Here is a 24,055-nt window from a genome sequence, read left to right as displayed (position 1 = left end):
TAATACAGTCAGCCCTTCCTTAATAAACGTCTATATTAACGAACAACGCACTTAACGAACATTTTTTCTCATATTGAACAACGAACACAAACGCGGTTAGCGAACCGTCGGCCAGTCACTCAATGGCTGGCTGAGAGGCTGAGCGCCGTCCGCGAGCGCTTTCTGGGTGGACTAACTGAACGCTCCACTCTATAGCCTCATAAACGATACCCACGCTTTGTTTTGTTTACATTTTTCTTTTTCAGATTACGTAGTTTTTATTTTATAGATTTCTTATTTCATAATTTTACTGATCTGTTGTGTTTTTAAACAAACCTTTCCATTCATTACATTTAGCCAAACAAGTTATCCAGTGGTCGTGCTGCAGAGCCGCTTCCTCTCGTTCAGTTTTGTTTTTTACGTGGAAACTGGGAGGCTGCCAGCCAACGCTGATTTATGCGAAGAGCTTACCCACTCAACCGGGTTAGCTGATGGTTGCCCAGTAGAGCCGCTTGGTCCCGTTCTGTTTTGTTCTTTACGGGCAAAGACGGTGACCGCCAGCCAACGTTCATTTATTCGAAAAACGGTTTAGCCGTGAAGTGTTGGGAGGGGATTCCTGTCCATTCTAGCAAGCCCCCGATGTCAACTTTATTATGCAAAGTAAAATAATTGTTTTTTTTTTATATATATTTTATTGTTTTTCGTTTTTAAACAAACCTTTCGTGCATTATTTACCAATAAAAGGTTTTTATACTAGACCTGGAACGGATTATTTCATTTCCCATTATTCCTTATGGGAATAATTAATTTGATTAACGAACATTTTGATTAACGTACACTGTAAAACCAAATTAGTAAGCAGAACTTAAAAAAATTGATGTAACTCGTTGCCTCAATGTTTTTAAGTTCATGAACTTAAAAAAAAATATTTCAAAAAGGTTAAATATTTGGATTATATGCTACATAAACATTTTAATTACAGTTAAATTAAAACTAGTTATTAAATCAACTTAAATATTTTCAGTTATAGTGACTTAATACCATGAGAAAGGTTAAGAGAAATTTTAAGTTAACATTACAAAAAAAAATAAGTACACAAAGAACCATTTTTAAGTAGCATCAACTCAATATTTATTAGTCTTTGTCATTTGTTTTACAAGTACAAGTAACTCAAAAGCTTTCACACACAAGACTCAAAATCGCATGTTTCAAAACTTAAAATTTTTGTGGCAACTCATTGCCTCAAATATTTTGAGTACAAACAAAGTAAAGTTTAAGTTACAGTGAGTTACACTGAATTCTTGCCCTCTTCTATTTAACACTGCAGTGTTAATTTAAGACAGAAGCATAAAACAATTCAGAGATGCACTAGGCTAAAACCTGAACACCAGATTAAAATAGCACCTCTAAAATTACAAATTTATGAACCTGCCTGAAACTTAACATGTACCATTTACAACTAAAATACACATACAATTATCAAGTACTACCCAGTACTTAACTTTCAAGAACAAGAGTTGTATTAATGCCAAATAACATTAATACAAAAGGCACACTGTGCATATTGTGGGAAAACAACTGGTGCAGAAACATTTTAACCATTATTTTCACAGAAATAATCTACATTGAACTACAAAGGAACTGCCAGGCCTTAGTAATTATTCTGATAAATGTCTACATGCGCATCAAGTCATTTTTGAGACTCTGTAACTTGGGTGACAGTTTACCATCGTCAAGACCAAGTAAAATCTTCTGAATGAATTCAAAAGTGTTGGTCAGTCCCCTGGGATAGCTGAGGTGTAGTGCATAGATCAGTCCAAACATTACCAGGACGGCATCAGCAAATCTGGGGAGGTTGCCCACAATCTCGCTTTCAATGACAACAGAGATTTTCACAGGCTGGAAGTGAACTGGACCTGTGTCATTATCTTTGACGACTGTGAGGAGGGCTACTGAAACATCTAAAAGGTCAGGCTCATCAGATGTGTCCTACAAAATAAAATGGATATAAAAGGATTAAAGATTTTTTATTAAGATTTTTGACAAAAATATTTACAGCAGGTTTAGTGCAAAGATAAAGGCATTTAGTTAGTCATGAGATTTAACAAACAATATTGCTTCAGACCAACTGACAGAAAGTTTAATGATTTTAATTGTTGTGTGAACAAACTACAGTATGATTTTAAACAGAAGATCAGTGTTCTACAGGACCCAGCTAAGCTACCAGTAAACAAGAAATTGATACTATGCTAAAAAAAACCTATAAAAACACTTTGCTTTAATCAAAATTATCTAGTACCAAAGTTTTTTTTTTTTTTTTTTTACAGTGAGGTCAAAGAAAAATCGCTTCTAATCTCTTCAAATCACACAAACTATGTGATTTGAAAGACTGAGGAAGGGTAAGCGTGTAAATATGTCTGTATTCATATGAACTGTTTACTTAATATAGTCGTGAGATTTAAAAAAAAAAAAATAAAACTTACTGTGCAGGTCTTGAAAAACTCAGAGACGTCCTCACGTAGATACACAGGAAGGGCATGAAGAACAGTAACACGCTTGGTGTGTATGTCATGAACCTCCTATATAAAAGGAGATAAAAACAGAATTGTACATAACTTATTTTACTGGTAAACATTACAATCAGATATACAAAATCAGACACATACCAAAAAACCTGGACAAGTTGTTGTATTGAAAGCTCATTTGAATCATCAAACTTTTCAAATGTTTTCCAATGTTCCTCTTTAAGAAATAGACCAATAAAATAGGTATAACAATATTTTTACCTGTTCATCATGGATTTTCAGGATTTCAGTCAAAGCGTCTGACGTCTTCCCGGTTCTGCTTGCCTTCTGTCTGAACAGGGTCATCAGTCTAGGAAGATGTCGGTCAAGCTCAGAGTAGAATGTGTTGGGCAGGTTCTGGTTTGTAATCCGTTGGAACTCTGCATACACCTACATTTTAAAACAAAGACAGACAGACAACACAGCCATATTAACTATGTGAATCTGGCAAATACACTACCCATCCATAAGGCAGAAAACAGCCCCTGAATGTGGTATATGTTGTCAAAAAAAGAAATAACAGGAAAAAGTGCTACTACATTACCTCAGATTCCATTTTGAGTGCAGGCCAGAGTTCCATGAGCTCTTTCACTGGTGGGCATGTCTTTACTATGGTTTGTCGCCGCAGGGCAAATGTGGTTTGCATCATCTTTTTTATAAGCGGCAAGTTCTTCTCAGCTTTCTTCATTTCATCAACGACTTTCTGCCTCAGCTGTTCAAGGGTTGAGGGATTTTCTCCTTGGGGAAAGTTGGGCAGAAAGTTTACCTCCGCTCGTTTGGGTCTTTTAATATTTGAATGTGAAGATTCATTGTCAGGATTCATTCTACTTCTTTTTCCAGCATTCACTGTGATCTCTGAACATCCAGCCCTTCTCATCTTGCTCCTATAGTTGCCCATCTTAAACTTTAGGCTGTTCTTCCATCCATTCCAGCCAGTTTCAGATCCTGCTTCCTTCAAGCAAGGATATTTTAACACAAGAGCCTCAGCTACCATTCCTATCTCCTTATCACTGGGATAAGCCTTGTAGCCATACATCTCAGATGCTAGCTTTTCTAAAATGTCATGTTTTACGTCTCTTGTTAACTGAAGATACTTGTTGTTCTTCTCAAATTCAGTATTACCTTCCCGAAGTTTCAATTCAACATCCAAAGAAAATGTGGGAATTGAAAAAAAAACTGAAGGCCATCTTCTCCCACGTTCTGAGGATGATACACTTGAGATTGTTTCCGTTGAGGCAACAGAGCTGGAATCTTGCTCAAAAGACACATGCACAACCGCTTTCTGTGGCAACTCATCAATGTCAGAGAGGGATGTAAGTTTTCCATCAAAGTCGGGGTCTTCATATTTTAAACTGAAGTCAAGGTCTATTTCCAGCTGTTCTTTTATAACAGCAATCAGTGCATCAATAGAGGCTGGTCGTGAACCGAGTTTTAATTTTCTAGCCCGGTCTGGTTCAACAACACGAAGGACCATGGGTTGTGGGGATAGATCTGCCATTATGCTAATGGAAAGCAAAAGATTGGCATGCATAAATGGTTATTAAAATATACAGATTATATGCTGCTAGATAAACAGTAATACAAATATAGTAATTAATTCAATAAAAACTACTCACCACTGGCTAGACTCAGTTCTGTTTTATTTGTATGAATCTCTTGGGTGTTAACAGAAGCGAGCCTTCTACCTCGTATGCAGAGAGCGGGACTGAATCGTTGAGATCAGACTTCAGGTGGATTGACAGACTTGTCTGGGAAGGTGACAGCTCATAGGATCCAAGATGTTCTAAATACCAGCAATCATAATTAGAACAAAGGAATGAAACAGTGCTATTGACAAGGTAGATGTGCTCTACTCTGCAGAACCTAGGTAGTCCACCACTGTCTCCGACAGACAAAAACATTTCACAGACATAGTGTGTGCCATCAATGGTAACCTTTGATGTCTGGTATATTGTGTCACTAGTTGTTAGTGTTCTAATGTGTAGCTGAGCTACTTCTGGTAGAGCTGAAACCAGAACAGAGTCAACCCTGGATGCTTGTGTTTCTGGCTTGAAAAATGATGGGGCAGCAAGATGGTATGCCATCATGTGTTGGTGTCTGACTGCCATTGTCTTCAAAATATTTTTGAAGTTTTGAGCGTCATGCACCACTCGTTTAAAAAAACGGTGTTTGGCCTCAAATCGCATTGTCCAAACATGCACCAGGGGCCCATAGCACTTGATCATGGTGGGGTAATGCTCCACATAGTGATGCTTAGGACGAAGGCTAAACTCTGGGAATGTCTTCAGCAGTACTTGCTTATGATCGCTGATTTTGGACTGAAAATAGTCTAAGGTTTCATCAGTAAATGATGGGCATAATGCTAACTGCACTACCTCTTTCAGTTCCATCAAAACTGTCCATGCACCATTACCTTCTGGTACAACACTGCCTACAAGCAATGGAAGCAGTCGGAGCAGAGTAGCATTTTCATGACCATTCCCTCCTATCGTTCCTCGAGACAGAAATGTTTTGGGAATTGGTTGAGGCCTATCCACTTTATCAGCATGTTGATATGGGAATGATGCAATCTTTTGGTTCAAATACTCTAAAGTGAAGTACTTCATCTGGATCAAGGTCTTAATGCAGAGAGAAATCTCCACAGGAACTATGCCTTCTAGAAGATCATGCAGGACATCTGGAGGAAAGCCTGTGACTGGATGAAAGTAATCCAGGCAGTCACGCAAGACACAACTTGTTTTAACACCAAAGTGGTTGGAGGAAGCGTCATTTTCCTGAATGTTTTGTACATGAAGGTCATGGCTATCTTTGGTTCTTTGAGAAAACTGCCTGGCTTCAGTTGCTGGAAACTGTTCTCTTGTGGCCAAGCAGAATCTGCAAACATAGCCTGCTTTAAATGACTCCACAAAGCCACCTAATCCATGGGCAGCTAGATTGTCAGCAGACACACAAAAGATGGTGCCTTTGACATTGCGACCAAGTCGTTCAATAAAAACACCATCCTGTTCAAGAATATGAACATCATGTAATAATGGAGCAAGTACAGCTGCATACCCATGCCTCTGGAGGTCTGTCACTTTTGCAAGCATTGCTAGCTGTATATTGTGTAATGCTGACCTGTATTTTGGTGACATATTGGCAAGTGCCCAGTATACAGCACAAAGTTTGTGAATTTTACGTGATGTGCCAAGTGGGTTGGCAATTTCAAGCTCATCAATATATAACTGGAGTGGTAAAATGAGATCACCTGTTGAAAATAATTCATTTTCAAGGAAATATGAGCCATTGTAGCATGAGGCATATTGACCAGAATTGGTATTTGGATCAGTAATCATTTTTAGAATGTCTGTGTTTTTAAACAACTCCTGAATCATTTGAAGAATAGGAACATACATTGTGGTATGTCCACGTTGCTCCAGCTGATACTCGACTGGCATTACACACGGATAGTTGTGCTCGAAAAAGACTTTTCTGCGCTTGGATGTGGATAACTCTGCACCTTTAGAAGTACTAGTAAATATAACATTGGAATCCATAACAGCACTTACAACTTCATCCAGTGCAGATTCTGCCACATTGCAACCATTTTTCTGCAATATATCTCTAATTGCCTCCTTGATCAAAGGCCGAGATAAGAAGCAGACCTGATTTAAATGCTCCACTATTTCTTGGGTAGCTGTGTTTGAGACATGTAGGATTGCCTGCATCTTCAAAAATAAGGAAGATAAATTAATTCTAAGATGTTTTTTTAGTACGTCAGTGTCACACTGACCATCAATCCCCACTGGATCCTCATCTGTGCTTGGAGGTTCTTCATATAAATCACCATCAACTGCAGGAATACTGGCTTGACCAACATCACTGACAATGTCATTTTGAAAGTCTGATGAAACGCTTGCTTGGTGTGATCTACTTTTATGAGAATTGAATGAAGAGTATACATTTGTGGTAAAGCTACAATCCTTATATGGGCAAGCCACTGTTTCATGATTTCTTAAATGCCTTCTAAGATGGCAGAAAAGAACAGATTCAGAAAATTGCTGCTGAAATGGGCATAAAGGGCATTTAAATAACAGAGCCTGCTGAGAGTGTTCTGCACTACTACCAAATTGCCGAGTATGACATCTTGACAAATGAGTTCTAAGACTATTAAGTGTCTTAAATGTACACATGCAATAATTATAGATGCATGGAAGGGGGCTTACACTGGAAAAGTGACTGTGCTGCAGTCTGTAGTGCTTAAATATTTGCAATCTGTCAGTAAAAGAAGCTGAGCACAACTTACATTGCCAAATCATACTGTAGCCAACAACCTGAAAGAAAAACAAAATTAATGTTAGAAAGTGTATAGCTCAATCAAAATAGTTTAATTATTTAATTAACTTTCATATCAAATTTAACGGGGACGATGGGCGACCAGCAATTTGTGTCAAGTTTAGGCCACTTAAAAAAAAAATTGGTTCTCGCCCTTTTTTTTGGAGGGGGTGGGTAGGGTGGGCGGGATTTTTTTTTTTTTTTTTTTACAAAATTTTGATTGACTGTTTGGACTTTCAAATATGTAAGAAAATACATATTTGAAAATACATACCGAAGAGAGCAGACCTACTTAGTACGCTTCCTCAGTTCTTCCAGTTTGTTGCGTTTCAAATATATTAAATGTAAGAAAATACAAGAATTCCTTGATCCATGTGTATCTCATTCCCAACTATGGATTTCGATACTTTATGCTGATGTTTCATTCGTGAATATAAAAATGATACTATTTGAAACCAATATTCTGTTTGTCATTCCCATTCTAAATGAACAACCAAGATTTTAAAATATATATCTAGAAAGAAAGTGTATTAAAACATGTTAAAACACGAGGAATTTACAAAATACAGGAACCTGAATGGTTGAACAAGGAAATGCAACTCTACAAACAAGTAAAGAACATGTACCACATCACTTCCCCAGATTTAAATCTTTGCACCAGCCCATCTCAGGTAGAGACAAATTTAGGTTCATGAAACCATTCCAAGACTAGGATTACACAATGTGGATCAATCGTCGATGTGGAATGCGCGGGAAATTCAAATTTCGTCATTGTTGGGCATTTTCCATGCGATTTTAACGAAATAAAAAAAATTGGGGTCGGAGGCATTTCGGCGGGTCGAGAGGGGACGAGAACCAATTTTTATTTTTTTTTTAAGTGGCCTTATGGAGAATTTTTAGGGGGGCTGAGTACAAATGTTAGGGGGACTAAAGCCCTCCGAAAAATGGCCTAGCGACGCCCATGGCACATGCTCTCCAGCTCCCTAGTTTGCGTATCAGTGGCACGTCAACACATTGGGAAAAGTATATTTTTAGTTATCTAGTTTTGTGGACACCACCCAAAATTAGCAATGGATGTTTTTTTTAATCGCGTATCACGCGTGGACATAATTTCAGCGTCTAATGTCTTTAAAACAAATGTAACGTTTGGCTAAATCGTACACGCAGAATTATAGACTATGGTCCGTTTGAAAAATTATGTAAGTTAGCTGATGTGTTATGCTTTGTCGTTCATTGTTTTTTATTAAGCCTATTTTATCAGTTGTTCCTTGCTAGACATCCATGACTTTTGAATGTAAATATACGTAACTGACGAACGCTGTTTAAAGTTTTGTCTTGATTAAACTGCTGTAACTGTTCACTAGATAAACCCCTGTTTAAAAACACATTTAACACTTACCGTGACACCGACGTTGCTGATAACTGCCGATAGCTTGAAGCTTACATCCTCCTCACTGCACTGCACTGCAGTCTTTTGTGGCGCCAAAGTAACTTATCCACGTGTTGCACGTGACCTTTGACCTTGGGGCAAGGGAACCTCGTAAGCCAATAAAATGATGACCCTTACGTCAACCGAGTCGTAACTTTTTTAATCAAACATATTTTTTCGTTTAAAATTAGTACTTAGAGTGAATTTAATATTTTTCTTGCTAAAATCTTTTACAGCTGAATTTATGAAGACCCAACCATTATTAGGAAAATTAAGTATTTTTAAATATTAACTTATTTAAATACATATAATTTAATAAAAAATGACAATTGGTTACACACACACACACACACACACACACACACACACGCAAGTACACATACAATGTTGAAACAAAAAGAAATAAGTACAGCTAAATTATACACCTAAGTGGCACTTACTTAATAAGCACATTGTTTCAGTTAATTAAAAATAATCAGTTTAATTCACTCAAAAACTATAAAAAAAGTCACATGAACTCAAAATATTTAGGTTAGTAGAACTGTTTCAGAAAATTAAGTTTATGCTACTTAATAATTTTGATTATTTTGAGCATTTGGGTTTACAGTGTACAGAATTTGGAACGGATTATGTTCGTTATCCAAGGGCTGATTGTATCAAGAAACATTCTAAACAGATTGTGACAAAATCTAAACCCGAAGGTGTTTCTTACACCATGGTCTGATTGAAGAGATAAATACAACTTACCTAAAATTAGCAGCAGCAAATCAGCAACCAACTCCACAAATGTCATTGTGCTATAAGGTTATCCCCGACTTAAAGGTATTTTTATAAGCGTGGGCGTACTAACGTATTCTGCTCCACCTATGAAACCATAAATTTCGTAGATATAATTTATCATAAGACATGAAAATGTGAACGCGTCTATCCTTCCGACAAGGCCCTCATGTGACTCTCAAGTGGCAGGTAGCCAAACCCTGCCCCTGCGGAGTACTTGTTCTAAATTACTATACTGCGGCAAATGGCGTAACCATGTCTGGCACTGAGAAAAAGGGCAGAAATAGGAAATAGAGCAGATACGTGGGGAAAATTCATAAAACAAATTTTCTATGAGTTGGTGGGACATTAGTATTTTCTTAGTATTTGGGGGACATCAACAACAACAACAATAAATTTATTTTTGTATAGCGCATTATCACAACATTACATTGTCTCAAAGCGCTTTACAGCATCCGTACCCAAATCCCCCAGTGAGTAAGACATAGGCGACAGTGGCAAGGAAAAACTCCCAAGAAGGAAGGCATCCCTACCGTAGAATGCATGCCTGTCTCGGGAGCGCGCACCACTGAAAACAGCGAAATGAAAGCTCTTTTTTGTAATGCGTAGAAATGATCCATCCATCCATTTTCCAAATCGCTTATCCTACTGGGTCGCGGGGGGTCCGGAGCCTATCCCGGAAGCAATGGGCACGAGGCAGGGAACAACCCAGGACGGGGGGCCAGCCCATCGCAGGGCACACTCACACACCATTCACTCACACATGCACACCTACGGGCAATTTAGTAACTCCAATTAGCCTCAGCGTGTTTTTGGACTGTGGGGGTGAAACCGGAGTACTCGGAGGAAACCCCACGACGACATGGGGAGAACATGCAAACTCCGCACACATGTGACCCAGGCGCAGACTCGAACCCGGGTCCCAGAGGTGTGAGGCAACAGTACTAGAGAAAGCTGAGGGTTAAAAGCCTTGCTCAAGAACCTGCAGACATGCTGAGGCTGCGTTTGAACTAGTGACCTTCTGATTACATGGACACAGGCTTAGCCGATCAAGCCACATGCTGCCCCCTACACAAAACAGTATATCCCCTCACCAACTTCATCATTATATTTGCACTAACCCAGCATCATGCACGTTTAACTAATACAATTTGGAGACAGGTCAGTGTCATCTGAACTACACGGTGCAATACTATTTTAGCCACTAATTAAAACGAGACCCAGACATTTGAAAAAGATTGAGTAACAAATTAATTTTTTTTTTCGTGAAAAAACAATGTTAATGTGCATATAATACACACTAATAATGTAACAAGCTTTAAATTGCCACGTTCATGTCTGCTGTTTTGAACTTTTGAATCGATATTAACAGGCACGTGATAGCCCATTAAGTAATAAAGCGTATTCAGATCAGCGACCTATTTTATTTGTTTTATGTTATATACAGTTGTGCTCAAAAGTTTACATACCCTGGCAGAATTTGTGATGTTTTGGCCATTTTTCAGAGAATATGAATGATAACACAATAACCTCTCTGTCACTCGTGGTTAGTGGTTGGGTGAAGCCATTTATTATCAAACAATTGTGTTTGCCTTTTTTACACCATAATGACAACAGAAAATATCCAAATGACCACTAGGCCGGCAGCGATAATCAAGCTTCTCTCTCCCTCTTGTATTTTGATCCCAGGTCAGCAAACACGCTCAATTGCGCGCGCACACACAATGCGGTGCGTAAGAAATAATCTCAGAGAGAAAGAGGAGTGTTGTGTGGCTTTGTTTTCAAGCCGAAGATCAAGCAACGACAAGCTGTATTATTTGTAAAATGGCTGTCAAATACAGTGGTAATACAATTAACTAATTTATACAAGCATATGAGATATCATTCAAAAGAAAATGCAGGGCTACGGAAACGGAGAGAGGTGATAAATATGTCTTTCATCGTGTTTACACTTTATTTTTTTTTGCAATTTGCTTATTGTATTTTCACTAATTATTATTTACTTATAAACTTTGCCCAAATTCTGTCATCGGTTTTAACTAATTAATTTTAAAAATCACAAAAACACTTAAAGGTAATGAAAATTAATTGAGCTTCAGCAATTTGATGTTGCATCCACCTTAATTAAACAAAAAAGCATCGGTATCGTCCTGTATTTACTTCATATCAGATCGATACCAAATCTTGTAGTATCGCACACCACTACTGTATGCATGGTCCGCACCATCAATTCATTTGATTAGGATTTTTCTGCCAGTGTCTCTCCAAAATCCATAAAACACCCTAAGACCTTATCAATCAAGTAGAAACTGTGCCAATGTAACTATCGGCGATTCGACTACAACTGGCAAGCAGTAATTAAAGGCCATAGCTTATTTCCTAAAATAAACGGAGCAGTCAGTGACGTACAGCCTCTCCTCAATTTACACAGCGCAAAATTGAAATTGATTCTGACGGGAATTGTACGTCGCGCAATACAAAGGTGTGTAACAGACGTTCGGCGCATATTAGCAACAAATATGAGCAAGAAAACGAAGCAATTTGCCAATCGAGAGATTCCTCCTAGATACGGAGAGTACGTGCTTAATTTCGTTTAAAATAAATATGTTACCTTGCTGCGCACTACTACCCTTACTATACATTGTATAATATGTGCGCAAAAACCTATGTGTTTATTTCAGTGGGAATTAGCGATGTCGCCCTAGAAGGTGTCTCAGTCTTTGCTACAGGAAGTGACTCTGCCGCTGCTGTTGGCTTTGACCCTCATTCTACAGTCCAGTTTCTACTTGTCTCATCCCAGTATCTTTAAGCCAACACATGTGCTAATATCCTTAAGGTACCATGCAAAGTCTCCGATGATGATTAAAAAAATGACATCGACCCCAGGGTTTGGAATGGCTTAGGTAGTTTCGGTACTCCGCTGCTATGTACTCCACGATGTTTTTGTGCACTAAACATGAACCCCACTCCTTTACATTTCTGCATTATTCTACAGTATCTTAGTAATATTTGAGCTACGCAAGCCATTTTTCCACAATAAATATTAGTCTCTGTATTTTACCAATTGTTTTATTCAATTTTATTTTTGGAATTACTGCGTACATCCTGTGCTTTGTGGAGTTAAAATCTGAGCTTAAAAAATGGTCAAAAACCTAATTCATACGTCATTTGAAACCCAAGCAAACAAACGGTTTATTTTTATTAAACAATGTGTACTTTAATAATATTGTTTTAAAAATGTACAGCATATTTTTAGTGCAATTGATTACAAAAGGGTTTGAGATACGATTTTGAATGCGATATCGGTATGTATGCATTTAACACACACGAAAAACTTAGTGCTTACAAAACAAATAAAGAAAAACATTTTTGGGGGGCTCTCAGTTTTAAATGTGTACTCTTGATAACTTAATTTTGCCAATAGAAATAAAAGCTCTTATAAACATGCAGGGTTTCTTTTGGGGTAAACCGAAGACAGGTGAGAGTCTCTGAAATGGTTACATGAGGTGGGTCAAGAGGGGCAATGACTAGTGACAACTTATATTTCATATAAAATATATCAAGTCTTAAATCTTCGTGTTTCCTTCAAGGTGTGGCGGTAAGAAAACGGAGTTTTGAAAACTTCCAGAGCACCGTCCATGTTGTGGTGTGGGATGGGTCCCTCAGTCAATCCCATATTCTCTAAAGTCAGTCTTGAGAAATAAAGATTATTAACTGAGCTTTTTAACCATTTGGAGAAGTATGAAAATACTTGATATTTAACAAACTTCCAGTGCCCTGTTATGGTCTCTATGGTATATCTATGGTCTTTTTGTGTAAATTTACACTTATTAATGGTATTAATGGCAACTTATTAATGGTACGTCAGCAGTGGACTGGTCCCACAAACACAGTGAAATCAGTGATTGGCTGTATGAGAGATGCCTACCATATTAGAAATATGGTTATCACTGTAGTTTAGTAGTAGTCCCTGAATTCACAATTGACCTGGTGTCTTCATTTGCTCTGATGATAAAGGATGACTATCCCAACCCCTGGAAAATATCTTCAGATGTTGGTTGACTCGTGGATTCATGACACAGTGTGAGCATATGAGGTGAAGCTCATTGTCAGGGTCCAGGGCACCCACTTCCTGCAGGTACTGAAATGCTGCATAGTAAGCACTTGACACATGATCCGCCGGAGTCATTCTTTAGGCTGATTATGCACACTGTGGCCTGCAATATGACTCACCCTGTCTGTGGGGGAAAAAGATACAAATTAAAAATCACATTACATTTGTAATCAATAAAAAGTTCTGCTTATTATCAGTAGGAAAAACATGAAATTTCTAAATGGCACTATACAGAATTCCGTCCCTACGATCTCAATGATGAAGTTCAGTTTGAAAGGTCAGTCCTAATCTACCAGGTAAAGTTCTATAACATTAAGGGGCATAATTGTGAACAGGCTGATAGAATCGCATTTCTTTTGATGTATCTTTGCATACATTTAAGGCTTTCTCATGCTTGCGGTTTCCTGTTTGTTAAGCCTTTTGCATCTCAGGAAGTGTCTGCAACTGAAAGCGCCTTCTGTCCCCAGCACCCCACGTTCTCTCCAGTCACACCAGACACACAGACATCTGCTCCACCTATGAAACGAGTTCACACACATTGAGATACTGGTACCTCACAGCACGCACTCATACATGTCATCTACTCCTCTACAGTCAGGTAAACACGAAGTGTCACACATAGCTTTATGCCCCCCCACTTATATTCTGCCAATGGGGTCACTAGAGCCAAGCATCTAAGATTATAGATTCACATATCTATTGTCAAATGGTGATTTCCTACCAAGGCTCAGGAACATTTCATAAAACACACACTCCCACAGATGAACTGTGTCACGATGCGAGAAGGACTGAAGTGAAGGCAGGCTTCGGGGAAAACAAAGGGGCTTTATTAAGGCAAACACCAATGGCGAGGCGAAATGAAATGGACCGCAAGGGGTCCAAGCAATAGTGATGCTCTTCAAATTCTACCAACGCATATTTCAGAACCTTACTGTACATTGTAAATGATGCCACAGTGGCTGCAGTACCTCTGCTGTGTAAACTGAATTAGACGATTAGCTCTTACATTCTCCTACGATAATTATATTACTATGAGAAGTCACCTGACATGGGCCTTTGGGGTCAATGTGACCCCAGGGTACGAGTGACAGTTAGGGAAGTCAGAAATTATTACTAGACAGTACCTGGTCCACGAAGATCATGCTTAAGCATAAACCACGCAGCATCAATGTTCTCAAGCCCTTTGTCACTACGGACGCGAGATGGCAAGCCATAATGCACTGTAACATTATGTAACATGTCGTTTCTGCTGGCATTAAAATACATGATCTTCCTGCTGTATCCATCAATGGCGCCATGCATCACTGTCCTCCACCTATCCAGAATATACAATACAGAGAAAACGTCATTGAACATAATACGGAATGAATTAACATGACTGCCATCTATGTGCCACAGTGCCAATGGGGAACCAGTGCTATAAAACCCTCGCCGAATTGTGTTGATAGTTAGACCCCTCAGAAAAGTGTCCACAGGACCCACAAGCTTTGAAACACACCTTAATAACTTAACACATTCCATGTGAGTAGGTCTGGGTAGTTTAGTTCAGGGTTATTCAATCCTGATCCTCTTGCTTCCCTGTGGATGATCAAAGACTGGGAAACACTGGTTAGCTGCTCTCAATTCTCTTTGTTTGATATGCAACGCATCCCATAGCCAAAGAGCAGGGCAAGTTGTCTTCCTGGGTGTGGACGATTGACGACAATGCATTATAATTAATTTAATTTAATTGATAATTAATATTTTCTGCACTGAAGTGATATGTGTTATTCAGGGCAACAAAATAATGTCATTCAGTACAACACCAGTATTTCATATAATAATACAAAAATATTGTGCTCATACTCATTGTCACTGGTGCATAAAATCAAGCACCATACAGTCAGATTTACAAACATTTATGAAAGAATGGGCTGTTCTGAAGAGCTCATTGAATTCGAGCATGGTGCTGTCAAAGGATGCCACCTTGTGGAAGCATTTAGGAACAACAGAAACTCAGCCGTAAAGCGTCAGATCACATGAAGTAAGAGAGCGGGGTCGCTGAGTGTCGAGGCACATAGTGCGTAATAATTGCTAACACTCTGTTGACTAAATAACTAGAGAGTAACAAACTTCCTCTGGAATTAACCCCAGCACAAAAACTGCATCGGGAGCTGCATGGAATGGGTTTCCATGGTCAAACAGCTGCATGTAAACCTCACATCACCATGCGCAATGCCAAGCGTTGGATGGAGTGGTGTAAAGTATGTCGCCACTTGACTCTGGAGCAGTGGAAACATGTTCTGTGGAGTGATGAGTCACACTTCTCTGTCGTCCAGTTTGATGGACAAGTCTGGGTTTGGCAGATGCCAGGAGAATCGTGTAATGAAACGTTCTGTTCCTGTTGATTACAAGTGGTCCCTTTAAAGGCAGTTGAAGGCTGTAGCATGATAGACATTGCAATGGGAAAAATCAATGTGGACAAAGGGCAGCCTTGCCTGGTTTCACAGTCTAATGTAAAATAGTCAGGGCGGTTGTTATTTTTTATGGACAGCTGCTTGAGGTGTGGGATAAAGAACATTCTACTCTGTCAAAACCTTTTTCAGTACACAATGATAATACAATTTCAGGAAGCATTACAGTTGATTTTGTGTAGATTATAATAAATACTAAAAAAAAAATACTGTTTTGGTCTTCAGATATAAAACTGGGTAACACCTTTTGTAGGTGGGGTACTGCAACCTTTGTAAGCATGCAAAAAGATGTTGAATCCATCCATCCATCCATCCATTTTCCAAACCGCTTATCCTACTGGGTCGCGGGGGGTCCGGAGCCTATCCAGGAAGCAATGGGCACGAGGCAGAGAACAACCCAGGATGGGGGAGCCAGCCCATCGCAGGGCACAGTCACACACCATTCACCCACACATGCACTCCTATAGGCAATTTAGTAACTCCAATTAGCGTGTCTTTGGACTGTGGGGGGAAACCGGAGTACCCGGAGGAAACCCCACGACGACATGGGGAGAACATGCAAACTCCACACACATGTAACCCAGGCGGAGACTCAAACCCGGGTCCCAGAGGTGTGAGGCAACAGTGCTAACCACTGCACCACCATGCCAGATGTTGAATCGTTATCGGAATTTAACAAAACAATTACATGTGCCCGAGTCAGAGTGTTTGGTAAAACTCCACCATCCAGTGATTCATTAAATACTGCCAATAGTACTGGGGCCAATTTACCCTTAAATTTCATATATAGCTCATTGGGGAATCAGTCTGGAATTGCATTGATAGATTTTATTATCTCTTATAAGGCTAAAGGAGAATCAATGTTAGAAAATTTTATGTCATAAATAAACTGGAAATTTAGATTTAGTAAATTTGATCAGGGACATGAACACCGGGATGCTTGGAAAAGGTCACACAGGAGTTTAAGGCACAGTCTATAAGAACCAGACAATTCTGGTGCATGAATTATGAACCTTGGAAAAGAAAGATTTTTTTTTTAAGTTAACGGACAATGGGATCTCTCTCCATCTATCAGCCCATTCTATGACAAAATCTGAGAAGGACTTAGCCATAGCAGACTGAGGAACTGCAAGGATTAGAATAATCTACAACTGGGCGGATAACACAGTTCAAAACAAGTACTAAAATATAGAAATATATTTAAAATTACATAAAACTAAAGATACAAAATTATAAGAAAATATGAGAAGAAAATTTTAAGTGCAAGTTGCGGTAGTAGGTGTCTGTGATAATATTTAATGCCCTGACCTACGTTGCTGAATGTAGATGTTCTGCAGGGCAGGCAAGTTTGTCCTGGTGATTTGCTCAGCACACCATATCACCCTCTGTTGGGCTCTGCGGTCCTCGGAGCTGCAGCTGCTATTCCAGGCAGTGATTACCCTAGTAGCACTCTAGGTTTTTGGCAGCGAAGAGGGGATTTTGAATTTCTGTAGCTCCCTCAGGTGATACGGTCACCGCCCTTGCGTTCTGCACCCGGATGGATGAATAGGTTGTTCATGTCAGGTCCTCGGAGATGTGTACTTCTAAGTACATGTGGCTGTTAATCCTCTCCTCTCCACATCCAATCTTGAGAGGTGTGTACTTCCTTTGCTACTCCTTCTTGAACGCCATAACCATCTCCTTGTTTTTAGAGACATTCAGGTCCAAATTGTTAGACTCGCACTTTCCCTTCTTTTGCAGGTACGCCATCGCATCCCCCTTGGAGATCAGACCTACCAACACTGTGTCATCCGCAAATTTCATGATGGTGCTGGAGCTGTGTGTGGCTGTACAGTCATGGGTGTACAGGATTAAAGCAGAGGACAGAGGATACCTTGTAGGGCTCCGGTGTTGAGGATGAGGGGGTTTTAGGAGCAGACACTGACCATCACCACCTGTGGTCCAGCAGTCTGGAAAATGTGTAGGTGAAATCTTGAAGAGTTTTCAAAGCACTTCGTCACCACAAAGGGCAGTGCGACTGGACAGTAGTAATTTAGGCAGACTAGGTTATTCTTTTGAAGCACAATCATGAATCTCTTGAGGCATGCTGGGAATTCAGCCAATTTAGTCAGTAGCAATGCTGAAACCAAACATAAGTAAATCAGGGGTCTTATTTGCTGCTCCACTGAAGTGCGCTGGATACTTATCGCATGTATTTCTTTTTGCAGTATGTTTTTTTCCAAATTGGTCGAGTAAGGATAGCGATGTTATCGTGCAAAATGTGTCGGAGTAAAAAGTCGGTGGGCCAGAAATGTAGCGAAGTCAAAGTAAAAGTTGCAACAGCGTGAAATAATTAAGTAAAGATCAAACCCGGAAAAACTATTTTAGTACAGTAATGAACTATTTTGTACTTCGTTACTTTACACCTCAGTCTTCATGCTAATGACAGGAGCAACCGTTATGAAATAAAACGGTACGTTGCCATTGCTAGTGTCGAGTTGTTATCCCCGCCGCACTCTAGATGGCGGTAAAGCGTCACGGTTTCCTTAGGGCAAAAAAGACAAAGAAGAGCCACCCGTTACACGCATACTGGGTAGCGGAGGTGCAACACTTTCCAAGATGAAGCTTTACTGTCTGTCTGTAACATTCAGCTGCTTTCTTTACCATTTCCACTCGATCCTTCCATGAAGCACGCCGGGAGCATGGGAGATGGCGGAGTCACAGCACGGCTGTGCAGCATTAAGACTTTGCTGGGCTTGGTGGCCGGGGCCGGAGCGTCATATGGGATATACAAACTCATGTGGGGATCCGGCGACAAAGCAGTTATGGCTCCTCAGCAGGAGGGAAGTAGGGAAGGCGGCGTGAGGGGAGCCGAGGTGCCCGAGCAGGGGCCATCTCAGCGGGATCCGGCCGGCAGTGCGATGCTGCAGCCGGGGTCGCTGCTGGCGAAGGTGTCCGGCCTGGCGCTGCTTAATGGGAACGATCGAGGTATGACGGAAGCCGGCGCTAAAGAAGCGCTTAAACTGTCGTCAAAAACATTTAAGTAACTAAGTTACAGAAATGTTTTGAAACATACGTGCCATGTATAATGTAACTTGAATGTAACGTGTGTAAATTGGATGTTATGGTTTCCCAGCTAGTGGTTGTTATAATGCCTTTTATTTAATGGTTCTGTGCTTGACCAAATGTAATAATCTCCACCACAGTATCAATATTAATAGTATATTATCAATATTAACGTTGACGGAGTGCAAAAAAATAATTTTGATTTATTATTATTTTATTATGATTATTGTTATTATTATTAGTAGTATTAACGCATTACACGGTCTCCTATAGGTTTTAATTTACTGCTTGATTGTTGAATGGATTTGTGAGGTCACAGATACCGCGGATAGCTCTGTATGTAACGGTGACTATGTCGGCAGTGGTGGCCTAATGGTTAGAAAAGCGCACTTGTAATTGAATGATTGGTGGCTGTAATTGAATTATCTGCATATGGGTTAAATGCAGAGGACACATTTCGTTGCGTGTCAACAATGATCAATGATCACTGATTACCAAATTCCAAATTCTATTTTAAAATCAGTGCAGCAGGACACCGGGAACCAGTGAAAGTCAGGGAGTATAGGAGGAGACAGAGGAGTGTGTGTGAGGTCATGGTACCACTATTTTGAAAATACTGTAATTTGTTTATAGATTTGGATAGAGGGCATTACAGTCTCATCTAGATATTAAGGCATGGATCAGTCATTCAGCCTCAGGCAGTGACGGACATGAGCTGAGTCCAGCAATATTACGGAGGTGAAAAAAAGGAATTTTAATGATATTTTTTACTTGTTTGAAAGGCAAGTTCATCGAGAAGGATGCCAGGATTGCGTGTATGAAATGATGGATGTACTTGAAATGTACTTTTAAAGATGTAAAGTCCGGTTTCCCCCCACAGTCCAAAGACACGCTAATTGGAGTTACTAAAATGCCCGTAGGAGTGCATGTGTGAGTGACTGGTGTGTGAGTGTGCCCTGCGATGGCCTGGCCCCCCATCCTGGGTTGTTCCCTGCCTCATGCCCATTGCTCCCGGGATAGGCTCCGGACCCCCCACAACCCAGTAGGATAAGCGGTTTGGAAAATGGATGGATGGATGGATGGATGGGTGGATGGATGGATGGAATGCTGTAAGGACATGAATTCGAGTTGTTTTTTTTTTTGTCAGTTGTCATTTTTCCAGTCAACTTTGCATTGTTGATTTGTAAGCAGAAATTCTGTAGGCCTAGTTAGGCCTGTCCCTGAATTACTTTAACTTTCTTTTTCTCATTCCAGGTGATCTGTCCACATCTTCTGGCCCCCTGGAGCCACATCACATAAAGAAGCTGTTGTCACTCCTCCAAACGGATGCCTGCGCTTCTGACAGAGTCCAAGTCTTAGTGACTTTAGGAAATGCTGCTGCCTTTTCCGTGAACCAGGTGAGGACGCTGACTTATGCTCAGTATCAGATACTCTAGACCAGGGGTCTCCAACTCCGGTCCAGGTTTTCTATCCTACCCGGCTTCTGATGAGCCGCACCTACTCTCAGGTAAATACCAGGAACAGGTGTGACTCATCAGAAGCCGGGTAGGATAGAAAACCAACTGGACGGTAGCCCTCCAGGACCGGAGTTGGAGACCCCTGCTGTAGACTTTCTCTAAATTCTCTCTTAAAGCTATACTCTTAACCTTTTATGCACTGTGCTGTTATTTGTATTTGATTAATCAAATGCTGTTTGTATGATTTCAACTAATTCTATTCAAACATCTAGGATCTTATTCGAGAATTGGACGGGCTTCACATCATTGCCGGCTTGTTGTCTGACCCTTTGCCTGAAATCCGGGTTCAGACTTTGAATGTGCTGAACAATCTGAGCATGAATGTCAGAAACCAAGAGCATTTGAAGGTATTTACCCGAAAACGGTGTAAGCTTCCCAAATGAGACTTCAAGATATGTGACATGGACGTTTCATCTCTGCCCCCAGCTGTATGTGTCCCACGTTTTGGACCTGATTGAAATGTCACCAGTGAATTCTGAACTTCAGTTGGCCTGCTTAAGATTACTGACCAATCTGTCAGTCACAAACTGCCACCAACATCTGATGAGAAACTCAGTTACTCTCTTTTTATCACTACTGGTTGTGAGCAATGAACCATTACAGGTATTTATGCATTTAATTGCCCGGTGTTGACAATGATTGCCTAGCGTCTAATGCTAAATAATGTTGATGTAATGTTGATGTAAACCCACCCGCCAGTGTGATGCATGGATATATATATATATAATGTGTGTGTGTGTGTATATGTGTGTGTGTCTGTGTGTGTATATGTTTATGTGTTTAAGGGTGTGTGTGTATATATATGTGTGTGTGTACACACACACAAAACTTCTTTTGTGGGTATATTCTTTGCAGAGGTGATTTTTGAGAAATACAAACATGTTTAAAATGGTAGTGGAGCTCCGTAGTTCTTAAGCAGTATTTGTCTTTTTTTTCTGTTCAGACTCAGGTTTCAAAAGTGCTTGTGAATTTATCTGCTAATCCAGATATGATAGAGGACATTATGCAAGCCCAGGTAAACGCAATTTACATGAATATGGCTTGTCCTGAAATACTCTGTCTGTAAGGCTTGGCGCTAGGGCTGGGCAGTATCTAGGGAAATAGTGATACTTTAATTTTTAAATATTGGGATGAATGATACAGAGTTGTACATTAATTTAGGCATTGCTTTTATATATGTGAACAGAACATGCAGATGTGTTGGGTCGTCTTAGTGTATGAAAATTTAGGATGAATCATGTTTTCTCATGGATCAGAAGGGAGTTTTTAAGCGAATTACTAGCCTAGTCACCTAATAATAATCAGGGGTTCTTTTATTTTTGTCTCTAGTTTTGGCTATAGCATGTGAAGGGCACCCCACCCATGAATGAAAGGAGCTGCAAAGGAGACGCTCATAGCCAGATTATCAAATTATTTGACAATTTGAGAGGGAATTAACTGGGAAGCGCTTGTCTCGTTTGGCCATTCACATACGTTGGGATGCTGGAAATTCCCACCAAGAAGTTGCACTGAGACTGATACCGTTCTAGCTGCTTACATATAACCATAAGATAAAAGTCAGTAATGTGATAAAGAACTTCCCAGCATACAAGAATGGTGAATATGAATATCACTACAATGGGCACTGCTTGTGAAATTTTAAATGTTTTTAATTTTCTTAAGCTGCGCCTGAAATGTCTGCTAGAAGGCTGACCCGAAATCATAAATCATACCGTTACCTTGCTGCATGTGTAGCCTAAGCCAACTTCCCCAACAAAGACGATAATCACCAGTTAGTCGCTGTCAGACATTAAATGGTTACTTGTCTGATTGCCAAAAATATCATCATATCGCCCAGCCCACGTTGCATCCCTTTTCCATGAGTAAGACCCCAGTTCATGTAATCTGCATGTTTTTTTGAATATGGAAGGCAACCATTTCAATATGTGTAGGGTGTGCAAACTGCTATACATCGTTCTTCTTGAAAAACCATTAGTGATGGCTGGTATGAATAACTCTGTCTTTCAATGCGATGAATTGCAGGCACCAGCCTCCCTGGTGTTACTCTTCGACAGTAACACACACCCTGGCGTCCTGCTGCGTCTGTTGACCTTCGTGAGGAACCTCAAGGGTTGGCGCTTTTTGGACCAGACTGTAGCTTCTCATCGTGGGAAGGACTCTGTGTATCACATACTGCTTGCTGAGGGCTCGCCTCTCCACGCCAGGCTGCCACAACTCCTGACGCATCCTGATGCGGAGATCAAGGCCCAAGTGGCCTGTCTCCTGACCTAGAACCCCATTCCTATCCCACCTCACCATCCTGTGCCTCCAGACTATGCAGTCATGTAAAGTAATGGTACCGGGTGCATTTCCGTGTCTTTCGACCCACTGCATAGTGAATGTGTTTGATCTCGAGAGGCAACCTCTCCATTTTCTCTACGAGAGAAGGACTCTGGAGAGCTTGGACATTTGTTTTCTGAATCTCACCGCAATTATTGACGTAAAACCTATGAACAGAATGGAGCTATTAATCTCCCTCAAATGTTGCTTAACATGTTGGTAACGTGAAAAGGTGTTTCTGTTATTTAAGTTTGTGTTAAAATCGGAACATGGGGGAATGTTGGATTTAGTTTCAAAAAGATGTTGTTGGCGACTGTGCTTACGATGTACAGGAAGTCTTTCTCAAACGTAATTTTATTCCAAAGCAGTGATGTCTGTAGTTTAATAACTGTATCCTGATGTCTGCTACAGGGAACTGTCCCAACAAACATAATCAAGTCATCTGCTTGATCATCCATTCAACTACCTCCCATACTGCTTGTGCCGTACTGCAAGGGGTGTGGAACCTAGTCCACGGAGGGCTGGTGTGGGTGCAGGTTTTTGGGATCAACCCTCCATGGAAGAGGTCTGAAACCTGTTGTAAGAAGCAGAACATCCTGGACAGGATGCCAGTCCAGCACAGGGACCCAAACAACAAATGCATCTTTTGTGTCGCTGGAAATGCTGTCTTAATCAGCATAAGCATTATCACATTCGCAAGCTTTTGCACACTTTGTTTCATATATCAAATTCAAATTAATGTTATAATTATTACTTTTCATGGAACTTTCAACTGTTTGCCCTGCCAGCCTATGTGCAGAGTTGGGTAATTCAGGTCCAGAGAGTAAAAGTCCAGACCGGGATTTTATTTCAACCAACCAGCTGAGTACTCTGTGAATGTGACTCTTTATGCTCAACAGGTTGGTTGAAACAAAATCCTGGTCTGGACGTTTACTCTCTGGACCTGAATTACCCAGCTCTGCCTGCGTGTTTGCAGTATACCTACTGTAGCAGGTTTAAGGGTCAAATAATGAGAACAGTAAACTTTGATTAAACACCAGATTACCCTAAAATCCCAGTGGTTTCCTGTGGTGTATTTTCTCCTTTCCTAATGGATTCATGGAACAAAGGGCAGGAACTGGCAGTTGGGTGCGACTGGTTCAGAGTCATACCTGTTTTGTCTGTTGGAAACATAATAAAAACAAGTTGCACATATTCATTGATTGGTTGATTACACACGTCACATTGACAGGATCAGATTTTAAGCAAACCAAAAAATATGGATTTTTTTTGGATTGCAGGAGAACCCAGAGGAAACCCCAGCAAACATGAAGCAGATGCATGAACTTCACACGCTGATCTGGAGGCTCATACTGACCCAACTTTGGAGATGTCAGGCACTGCTATTCAAATACATGCTATGCAAATGTTAAAAATGTGTTTGATTAATTATTTGAGAATTCCATCCATTGATCCATCTTCCACTACTGCCTATTCCATTACAGAGTTCCATGGATCTGTTTCAAATGAGGACATTGTGGATATAGGATTGCAGTCTATCATAC

The 24,055-nt window shown here is 40.2% G+C and overlaps 2 protein-coding genes across 6 annotated transcripts; one reads left to right on the top strand and one right to left on the bottom strand.

Moving 5' to 3' along the window:
* Positions 1–1,083: 1,083 nt before the first annotated feature.
* Positions 1,084–8,617, bottom strand: LOC125732139 (uncharacterized). Of its 5 annotated transcripts, none has more exons than XR_007391695.1 (6): positions 8,257–8,617; positions 4,160–6,856; positions 3,088–4,045; positions 2,766–2,933; positions 2,463–2,558; positions 1,084–1,968 (listed from the first exon to the last, which is right to left on the bottom strand). XR_007391695.1 is itself a non-coding variant. In XM_049005936.1 (6 exons), the coding sequence occupies exons 3-6, from the start codon at positions 4,039–4,041 to the stop codon at positions 1,654–1,656; spliced, it is 1,533 nt and encodes a 510-aa protein (XP_048861893.1). In that variant the 5' UTR covers positions 4,042–4,045; positions 4,160–6,856; positions 8,257–8,603; the 3' UTR covers positions 1,084–1,653. The 5 variants fall into 5 exon arrangements, 4 of the variants coding, with proteins under 4 accessions (XP_048861893.1, XP_048861894.1, XP_048861892.1 ...); XM_049005936.1 differs by having other exon boundaries at positions 8,257–8,603; XM_049005937.1 differs by having other exon boundaries at positions 4,229–6,856; positions 8,257–8,603.
* Positions 8,618–17,851: 9,234 nt separating this feature from the next.
* Positions 17,852–23,564, top strand: armc10 (armadillo repeat containing 10). Its single transcript, XM_049028878.1, has 6 exons — positions 17,852–18,597; positions 19,930–20,072; positions 20,405–20,539; positions 20,619–20,795; positions 21,136–21,207; positions 22,215–23,564. Exons 1-6 carry the CDS (start codon positions 18,294–18,296, stop codon positions 22,461–22,463), a joined length of 1,080 nt encoding a protein of 359 aa, XP_048884835.1. The 5' UTR covers positions 17,852–18,293; the 3' UTR covers positions 22,464–23,564.
* Positions 23,565–24,055: the final 491 nt, after the last annotated feature.

This window comes from Brienomyrus brachyistius, chromosome 1 (assembly GCF_023856365.1).
Source record: "Brienomyrus brachyistius isolate T26 chromosome 1, BBRACH_0.4, whole genome shotgun sequence".
In the NCBI taxonomy this organism is placed as follows: domain Eukaryota; kingdom Metazoa; phylum Chordata; class Actinopteri; order Osteoglossiformes; family Mormyridae; genus Brienomyrus; species Brienomyrus brachyistius.
Note: the sequence above shows the minus strand (reverse complement) of the source record. Positions and strands in the feature narration are given on the sequence as shown.

Coding starts and splice junctions, on each gene's coding strand:
- LOC125732139 (XM_049005934.1), bottom strand. CDS start 4,074: ATGCATGCCAATCTTTTGCTTTCCATTAGCATAATGGCAGATCTATCC. Junction 2,559..2,765: donor TGAAAATCCATGATGAACAG/GTAAAAATATTG, acceptor CCTTTTATATAG/GAGGTTCATGACATACACAC. Junction 1,969..2,462: donor AGTTTTTCAAGACCTGCACA/GTAAGTTTTATT, acceptor TTTATTTTGTAG/GACACATCTGATGAGCCTGA.
- armc10 (XM_049028878.1), top strand. CDS start 18,294: ATGAAGCACGCCGGGAGCATGGGAGATGGCGGAGTCACAGCACGGCTG. Junction 18,598..19,929: donor GCTTAATGGGAACGATCGAG/GTATGACGGAAG, acceptor TTCTCATTCCAG/GTGATCTGTCCACATCTTCT. Junction 20,796..21,135: donor TGAGCAATGAACCATTACAG/GTATTTATGCAT, acceptor TTTTCTGTTCAG/ACTCAGGTTTCAAAAGTGCT.